The following is a 9969-nucleotide window of genomic DNA, read 5'->3' as shown; positions in this document are numbered from 1 at the left end:
TATGTCCTGGAGAAATACCTTTGGGCATATCTAGAGAATGGACCTCCCAGCTCGTTATGCTGTATTTACTCTTATGTGGGTTCTTCTGATAGGAGGAGAATGGTTGAAGCAATACAAAGGTACCGCGTGTGGATGGCCCAGAAATAAATCTGCCTCTATGCTCCATGATTTAGAACCTAGAAGCAACCCAAATGGTGCTGCTTTATCACTTTGCCAATTTTCAGAATTTACATAATGATAATTAACATTTTCTATGTCATTTCATTTTATTAACAGAATTAAACCAAGACTTCAACTTGTTACAGGGAATCAGTTTTACTTATAAATAGCTATAAACTCAAGATAGTGAGACGCATCCTAAAAACATCTGGAAGCAACTTTTTTAAGCTCTTTTTTAAACTTTGATTTTTAGCTTAACTCTGACACCAAACGTATTAAAAAAGAAAAAAAATAAGAAAGAAAAACAATCATTACAAAAATGTAACTTGAAACATGTGCAGGTTCTGTTGGGTCACGATCAATAAAGTCTAATTTCTTTAGTTTTAGATTAACAGAAAAACTCACAGAAGAGCAATTGTTGCATACAGATGATCACAAATTGCATAGTCGGGATAGTCAGAGAACAAAGTAACGCTTTATTTTACAGCCTGGTTTTACACATACAGTACTATTGTAGAAATCTCTAAGAAGACATGAGTCATCAGGTACTCGCCATTGCAAAATTTGCATTTTATAGGCTGTAAAATTAAGCTTTAGCAATTAGTATCATTGCAAATGTATAATCAGACATTGTAGACAGCACTACATAAAAATTAAACAGACTTTTCAGTGATTTCCCCCACCCCCATCCCACAACAAGAAATGAAACATGAAAAACACATACATTTTGAATATAGATTTTTTTCACCCTCATGGGTAAATTAAATTTATTCTTTTTTTTTTATAATTTGTCAAATGTACATAAATTATATTTAATGCATCAAAAACCAAATGAGCAAATCAAATAACCTCATTTTTTTTTAAATAAAAAGAGGTAACAGAAAAGAGAACAACATTCTTTGTTGAGATCATTTTTAAACAAGTATTGGTCAGGCATTTCATTAACCTGGGAAAGCAAAGTGCTACACACAACAACCACTGAAGACAGTTCACCATACACCTTAATGAGGATTGGACTGAAGCACCTTTTCTTAGCTTAAAGCTAAAATGGAGATTCCAGGGATTTTTTTTTCTTCTTTTTAAATTTTCCTTTTCACAAAAAAACAAAAGAAAAAACAAAACAAAGAAACAAAAAAAAAACAACTCCATTGTATGTTTACAGTCTACCTTGAACAAACCATTAGCCAAGTTTACCCTTTTCCTTGAGAGGGGCATACTTGCAGGGACAATGTTCGATTTCAAGTTAAAGTAAGTACGTGAACTGCTTGACTCAACAGGCTGCTAAGACCTTGGTTTACTATATTTTCCTCCAGGATGGAGCTTTGTGTGCAAATAAAGGCATACAATTCCTTCATGAGAAATAAACATGGAATTCAGCCATATGCTTTCAAATAGTAATCATATATTTAATTGATATACATATATTGCCACCATTGGCACATATGATATTGCACACAGTGATGAAATGTTGCACAGAAAGAAAAAAAAACAAAACGATATTTTTGTGGGCAAAAACATTCCAAAATTACAAATAATGTGGAATAATGCTGAAAAGGTAAAACTACATAAAAACAAACAAAAAACAAACAAACAAAAACCCCCACAAAACAAAACAAGACATGCTTGCTACTCCCCATTAATTGAGCAACTTACAACTTACACATAACTAACCCAAGCCATGAAACAAGCATTTTAAGGGGTGGGGTGGGGCTTTCCCGTAACAACGGATACCATTTCAGGCCACTACTGATGTTCCCAATCAGCCCCTGCTCTCCCTGCTAATGCATATGGCTGGTGAAGAGCCATCTCTTCTGCATCGTCTTGCATCTAGGTGACCACCCCCTTCCATGTTTACATGTAGGCCGATACCTGGATGGCTAGGGAATGGGGATGGCAATAAAGTCGGGGGGGGGGGGGGGGGGGGGGGGGGCTGAAAGGTAGCAGAAAAAAGTTAAGAATTCTGCTCCTATTTTTCTAAAGAGTTTGTAACAGACACTTTTAGCACCACGAGTCGTGCGCTAGCACACAAGGGGGCTGAGACACAAGAAATAGAAGAAAGAGGAGTTTTGAAAAAAGAAGAAGAAGAAAACAAAAAGAAGCCATAACTGCGATCCAAAGCACCAGGCCAGCGTGTAAGCATGCGGAGTGTGTAAGGCACCAGGTTGTTTATATGCTGAAGAGGATGCTCCCAATCAGGTATCATTTAGGCTATACCAAAGGCTCCAAAAATAGGTGGTCAAGGACAGTCTAGTTTGCTGGTTTCCAGTCAATCTAAACATGGGAGCAATCATTTAATTCAATGCTGAGGTAAATCTGACAGTATCTGATTGTTGCCAGTTTCTCTGGAGTTTACTGACAGAGTTTATAAAACTGCTATCACACATCTATGAGATGCGACTGAACTGGATTAGAACCAGTTGTTTTCCGTGTGGCAGCCCAAATATTTACAATTAGACCAGAACAGAATCTCATCACCCCAGGTGGGTATTTGGGCTTACAAATCTAAAGCAGAGCTATGAGAATGTATCCAAAGTAGCCCCACACTGAACTTCACACCCTCAGATCTTAAAACGCAAGAAAGGAATGTGCACATCCAATGACATAACAGACATTCACCAACAGGTGAACCAGGCCGTCTTCACCTCGGCTAAGCCAGGCAAGCGCCTCAGTGGCCGTCCTCATAGTGTGATGGTGACATTTCGATTACTGTTCACAAGGTCGCTGCTTTTACAATCATGCTTTGAAACAACTTCCACTAGAACTACACCGAGCCTTTTGGATGGTAATCCCCCCCCCCCAGTCCTCGAACTTGAGATTCATACAACATAGGCAGATAAAGATACGTATGGAAGGGTCTTTGAGCCAATATTTTGGGAGACCAACGAAATCGTAGTGCAGATAAACATGCAGCAACAGCACTCCTTGGCACCATTTAGACTTTTATGACTAAACAAGATCACAAAAAGTTTGTTTCATATGTACTAACCGATTGCGCTCTTCCAGTTTTTACTATGCCAATCAACACAGTATATTCAGGGTCTTTTGCCTTGTTAAATAATCTGCAGTTCAGGCCATTTGCTACATGTTGTCTCTGCATTTCCTCTATCAAATACACATTTAGTACCTTTAAACTGAACACATTGCATTAACAACGAGACACAAAGGTAGTCTATTATATATCCATCTGCATGGCAACAATTTCAACTGAAACAAAAGTTACAATATTAATATATCTTTGAATGCCTCTGGCAAATGTCAAGATCCAATGACCAGTTCCTTATATGCAATGCATATTGCACAATAAATAGAGCACTTATTTCATTTCATGAAAATGCCTACACGTTCCTTTGTTTTGTTTTGTTTTTAATATATATATATATATATATGTACTGCATGAAATCTTATCAGTTTCCGAAGCAGGCCTAGCCCTCATATGATTTATGTGTAAACACCTCTCTACTCACAGGTAAAGGTAAATAGGATGGCAAGTACATGTGACAACCTTTTACAAAGTTTTGGAATTTTGGTCTAAAAATTAAAACATCTGATTTGTGCTGAAGTCATTTAACTCACATGAGAAGGAAACTTTTTTGTCTCTCCTTTGAACTCGGCAATAATTCAATTTGAACATTGCAAACACTTTTTTTTCCTCTCCTCTTTACAATAGCTTTAACTGGTACAAAAGTTTTCTGTTAATAAGGGAAATAAACAGTTCAATATCGTTTGTCAAGTAGGAAACAATGTTCAAATATAATGTTATTACTTTGTTTAGCAGCCTGTTACTGTATTAATGGTGGTTAAGTGGGGTAACATCCAGCGATGAGTGACAACATGTCATAACTGTCAGGTCGTGGAGGTTTCTTATATTGTGGGTGATGCTCCCTTGGTTAAACCAATACAGTTAAATCTTTAGATTTCTTTCATTATACAGTAGAGTGTTTTCTTTTTAATTATAATTCTCTTGTTATTTTCATTACTCTGGCATGTTTTTCCTCTCTCTCTCTCTCTGTTTTTTTTCTTTTTTTGTTTGCTGTCTATATCAATCCTCGTCTCCATCGTCCTGCTGCATCTCCTCTTGTTGCTGCAGCTCGCATGCCCTTTTCTCCCGCTGTTTCTCCTGGATCTTCTTCATCTCCTCGGCATATTTACAGAAAGTATTCCCAAATTTGGACCACACTTTGTAGGGCACTGTAATTGAGTTGCGGTACGTTGGCTTCACCTCGCTTACCCTCATAAACACACCGTACTTATTGGATCCGACGTCGAAGAAAAACCGTTTGTTGTCCACAGTCAACGATGACCCTTCGGGCAACTCTGCAGGTTCGTCCTCTACACCATAATCGTCAATAAGTTTAGCCAAAGCGTCACGAAACTCAATAAGTCCCTGGGCAGGCAGAGCAATCGTCTGGCCTTGCGTGAATCCCAAACCGGGCCCCCGGTTAACGGTCTGTCGAATCCTCAGAAACCGTCCCCGCTGGTTCTCTTTCAGATCCATATAGTATTTCCGATTTTCTCGGACCAAGAACTCGCTTTTGAGGGCTCGCCTGGGCTCGTCTTGTACCATCCCCGGGTTGCTCGGACCCAGCTGGGCATAATGTTCGATGAAGTCCCCCAAGTAGTCACGGAACTCAACCGCCACGGACATGGAGAGAGTGAGGCGGCTCTTGTTTCCACCGGCCCCGACTTCTGCTATCTTTAAGAAGCGGCCTTTCGCGTTCTGCTTAACGTCCAAATAGAAACGTTTGTTTTGGATGTCAACCCTCTTCGATGCCAGCTCTTGGGTCTCATGCTGGAGCCCGGAGGCCGAGCCCGCCCCTCCTGTCGCTAGGTGCATGGAACCGAAGCCTGGGCCCGTAGCTGCTCCTCCCTGCTCACTTCCACTGTCTCTGTCCGCCATGATGCTGCCTGCCTGCCTTCTCCCTCTGTCTGCTGCACAGCCACAGCGAGCCGGAGCTCTCGCGAGATCTACACAAGAGTATAAAAAAATAAAACGAGAAGGGCGCTTAACGCAGAGCGATTGCCATGTGTTTTAATGCCCTTTATGCCACACCGCACGACTAATGTCATAAGCTGTCACTAACATTGAAAGCGAAACCTACGGTTGTTGGAGGAAATGCGTCTACCAGCCCACTTAAGTTTCATTTCGTCTGTACAACTCCCGAAAAGCCAGGTGCTTTTCCAACCTGGAAAGACCCAAGCTTGCCCTCAAGTTTTTATCTAAGAAAATAGCCTTCTAATGCATCACCGACTTCACATCACAAGTGTATCTGTTTACGTGGGATGTGCTAACGAGTTTACAGATCACCGTTTGCTCTCAAAGAGTTGAAGAATTAAATTTTTTTTTTTGATTTACAAGTCACAAGAAAATCGGTACATATTATTTAACAGGACCACATCAGCAGCAATACAAATAATAGCAGGACTGATAAAACGAATAGCTTGTAACGAATAATTAGTTTTCACTCTAGGCGACAGTCAATTATTACATAATTTATAATACGTCTTACCTTTTATACATTGTATTGGATTTCTAGGCTATACTAAACACTGATATCAGCATTAGAATTAGAAAGGAAGGAAGGAAGGAAGTTTAGTTTAAAATATATGCTATGTATAGCTAATAATACAAATAAAAAAATTATATATATTAATTTTTAGTTTCCGATTCCCGTTTTATTTTATGAATGAGCAGTTTTGTTCTATAACGCCAAATCATGTCAGAAAGGGAGAGAGAGCCGCCATGTTAACTGTGGGGGAATAATATGAGCAGAGGTGGGTCTCACACAACATTGTTTCAGCAACTCAGCTAAGTTTCCCCACCCTAGAGGCTACTTACCTCTGCTTAGATAAAAGACGGAACAACTAGGCTAGCTTTAATACCACCAGTCATTCCTCAGTTTGAAATCTGTAAAGGTGCAAATTTTTTTTACAAAGGTTACATTTTTTATGTAGCAAAACATCCAATGAGCGTGCTCGGTATGCCTACGGGACATGCAAAACAGCTGCCAACATCAAGGCTAACACACACAGAAGGCGTGAAAGTGTAGCAACCCCTCCTGTAGCTTACGTTCATGAAAGAAAGGTGCTGTTTCTAAACTCTGACTTTGTGGCGACTATTTCTAAGGTAATCTTACCCACTTATTCACGCCTTAAGATAGAATTGTGTCACCCAGGTGTCCGAGCAAGGTCTGAACGCTGTCTCAGCGGAGCCCCCTGCAGCTCGCAGGCCTGCCTCATTAGTACTCGGGCCTCCTTCTCTTCAGCTATTCAGCGGCGGCAATGTCTGCTCCGGGTCAAAGCTCTTTCTTTCATTTTATTTTTTTTACTTGCGCAAATGTGAAATTTGATGGGCAGACCTGGGCTATGATAGTTCAGCTCATTTGCTCTGGTAATATTTTGCGCATTTCAAGTAAAGCCACTGCATGGATTGATAATGGGAAAAGATCAAGGCATGCCCATCTGGGCCTACACAGATTATTACTGACTAGACCATGACGATCTTAGAGCATAAAAATAAGTAGTAATAAAGCCCCAAATAAATAAATAATAAACCCATCTTAACTTAAATTCTGCCCAAAAAATAAAATACAATAATCAATGCTGGCGATACTTTTTTTTTTTTTTTTAAACGAAGGACCTTTTTTTTAGTCTTACTTCCGATTTACCTGGAAAACGATTTTGTTTTTTTGTTTTGTTTTTTAAAAAAGAGTGCCAAGACCTTTCACTCGAGGCATCTATGAGCCTGTATAGGGTATCTGTATTTTTTATTTAGCATAAATCTTCTGCCCTTCTTCCGCCTTTTCTAATTCCTTTTTCATATTTACCTCAAACTACTTTAGATTGCCTCCAAATCATTTTTACGACCAAAGATAAACAGCGCAAATAGGTTTTAAATGTAAAAATCGCTCAAATAGTGATTCCGGAGTTTTATTCAAGCGCACTACAAAGAGTTAGTAGGCCTATTATTACAAGAAAATAAAATTTAGTATTCAGTCAGTGACTGTGAGACAGCTGTCCTAGGCCTCGTCTATATGATTACACTGCAGAAAGCCCAGAATTTAAAACATAATTGTTTCCCCCGCCGCTCATTCTTGCAGACTCGTTTATGTGTCGCTGCCGAGTCCAAATAAGGGAAAATGGTAAGATGTTTAACTGTGGGTATCCTTTAGGCACTATTCGTTCTTCACTTCACAAACAAGACCGAGAATTGAACCTCAAACTTTTATTTAGAATAGAAAATATCAACTGCATTGATGGAAACGTTGAGATACGTGATTAATTTCCCTCTCAAAGTTGACCTTTCTTCTCTACCTTTCCACAAGACTGTTAGGCCTGACTGAAGCCAGTCATACAAACAAACCCAACGCAGAAACTTAAAAATAAAGTAAAATAAAATAAAAATAAACATGTATGCATCTTGACTTATAGATACTACTTGATTTCTCAGGCGTTAAATATTAAAGCAGTAATTTGAAATGCTTTACATTTAAAATGCTGTATGCATTCTGTATGTTTATAGTAATCATTTCAAATGCTTATTGTTTAAAAAAGAAAATTCCGGGCTGTGAAAAAAATATTGGGTAATTTAAAAAGTTACAAATATTAAAAATTATAATTTATTCAAACAAATAATGAATAATAAAATGTGAAGCAGGAGGACGCTGAAATATCCGGACGATGCTAAGAGAGAAGTCGCGTTCAAGAAAATTATTCCCTCTAAAATTCCCTGAAGAAGAATTTAGGTCGCTCTTCTACTCTGTCCATCAATAGTGTAAATCAGAGCTGCAGGTGAGGAGACAGAAGCATGTGGGCCTTAAGAGGAAACAATACACTTGACTAATTTTCTCCTTCTTTTAAACGTTCTCTTAATCTTTACCCACCTTTTATATTTTTTATACACATAAACATTCAAATATGACCTATTCTGCGCCTCAAAGGGTGATTCATTCCCCAGTAATTCCCACTTTGATTAAAAAATAAATGAATAAATTGTGATTAAAAACCTAACAACTGCGCGAGGATTAAACCAATGTCTAAACGTGTAACGTGTATGACTGTGATGTTCAGCGTGAGGTTGGCCTGTTGGTTTTCTATGCAAAAAAAAATCAACTAAGTTTGTCCGCACCTGCTCGCAGTGAACCTCTCTCATTATTTCATTGCCACTCCCCAGGAAACTCTGAGTACAAGCTTGTATTCTTTTCATTAAGTGTTTCTGCTGAAGAGAAGTCAACTCTATGCTGTTTTTTTTTTTTAATGATGTGCCCTTTCTTTTTATTGTTAGTTTTTCTAAATAGATGAGTCCAATAAATACCGCTGTGGATGCACGCGAAATGGGTAAGTCATTCCTATTGCACTGAATGAAGGAACAGCACTGCAAACTTACAGGCCTCGTTTGTGAATAATGTGTCGGATTTAAAATGGCCTTACCTCTCTGGGCCTCAGATTGCAATGGAACCACTCATTTAGAATTTCATCAGACTTTCTAATCAAAGCGTTTACTGTGACAAGCTCATCTTTGTCTGTACAAAGTTACACCTAAAACACTATATACGCCTCTATATACGCAGATTTATGAAGACCCACTAGACAGATGAATAACTTATCAGTTAAGCAATAAATTCATCACCAGTCGGTACTTGGCCTATTTTCTTTCTGACAATTTTAAATTATGGACGTGGATCATACATGCAGGTCTTTTTCGGATCCCGAGATCGCATCCAACGCAGTTTTCAGCCTCAGAAAGTGTTGTCGCAGTTGGTAAAAGACAGCCGCTGTGATCACCTCCCAAAGTTTCTCCCTACATCCCAGCATAGGTGGCATCGCTCCAAATGCAGCTCCATTTTTTTTTTTTCATTTTTCGTTTTTTGTATCAGATCAGACAGATCGGTCGTACAGTGAAGTATTCATGCTTCTGTAAACTCTCCTAAGCAATGTCATATGCTTGGCTGCACGTCAGGACACTTACAGCACAGCAACAATGCGAATGACTTGTAAATAAAGCGTCATTCCACCGAGCGAGACTCCATAACCTACCTTTACCCCGCTCAGTCTGCAGGCGCAGCGCCTTAAAACCTCGACGGCCTGCCGCAGATGGCGAGACGAGGCAAAAGACACATGTGAATGCGCTCGGACTCCTGCGTGACAGCGACACGGACTGCTCCTGCTTGCTTCACAAGATGGACAAGAAACCGAGAGTCGTGGCACGAAGAGCGACACACGCACAATTCAACGCCACTGCACGTTGCATGATGTCAACACGCAAATGTTGGAAACTCGGTTCAAGGGCGCCACTTCTCGGCGACACTGGGGAATTACAGTATTGTCTTTTTGACTGTAACAGGTATAGGGCAACATTTCTGGGAACTGTAATGCAGGGTAGCGTCTAAAGAAGTGAAATCCGAGCGTATTTTTGCGTTAATGTTGTGAACTTGTGTGTCCCACTTTGCCAGTGGCAAAATGAATGAATGAATGATCTCCAAAAGTTGATTCTGTTCATCTGGACGCAGCGTTTTCAGTGGGAGAAACTTTTAATCACTCTAATTATTGGTTTTCCTATCAAAATATATATTCAAAAACATATGACCCCTGTACAAAGTCCTATGTCCTGGCTCTTTGAGCAGCCACTGAAAAACTAAAGTGACTATTTATAGTAATTCCCAGCCAAGAATTGATAAAGTAGCTCTGATCTTAAAGGGGAAATCCATTACCTATTATGTGATTGCTCCTTAAATGCTTGTTCCACCAATTCCTACATCATCGCATCTATCCCGCACTGGTCTGCAGAGTGCTGTTTAAAAATCGCATTCTCAA

At 39.4% G+C, this 9969-nt stretch overlaps 1 protein-coding gene across 2 annotated transcripts; it reads right to left on the bottom strand.

Moving 5' to 3' along the window:
- Positions 1 to 612: 612 nt before the first annotated feature.
- On the bottom strand, positions 613 to 9327 carry puraa (purine-rich element binding protein Aa). Of its 2 annotated transcripts, none has more exons than XM_082548722.1 (2): positions 9193 to 9327; positions 613 to 5124 (listed from the first exon to the last, which is right to left on the bottom strand). In XM_082548722.1, exon 2 carries the CDS (start codon positions 5054 to 5056, stop codon positions 4199 to 4201), a length of 858 nt encoding a protein of 285 aa, XP_082404848.1. In that variant the 5' UTR covers positions 5057 to 5124; positions 9193 to 9327; the 3' UTR covers positions 613 to 4198. The 2 variants fall into 2 exon arrangements, with proteins under 2 accessions (XP_082404848.1, XP_082404847.1); XM_082548721.1 differs by lacking the exon at positions 9193 to 9327 and adding an exon at positions 6294 to 6404.
- Between the last annotated feature and the right edge of the window lie 642 nt (positions 9328 to 9969).

Source organism: Aulonocara stuartgranti, assembly GCF_965226115.1.
Source record: "Aulonocara stuartgranti genome assembly, chromosome: 10".
In the NCBI taxonomy this organism is placed as follows: Eukaryota; Metazoa; Chordata; class Actinopteri; order Cichliformes; family Cichlidae; genus Aulonocara; species Aulonocara stuartgranti.
The sequence above is the reverse complement of the archived record's forward strand: the minus strand, read 5'-3'. Positions and strand labels throughout refer to the sequence as shown.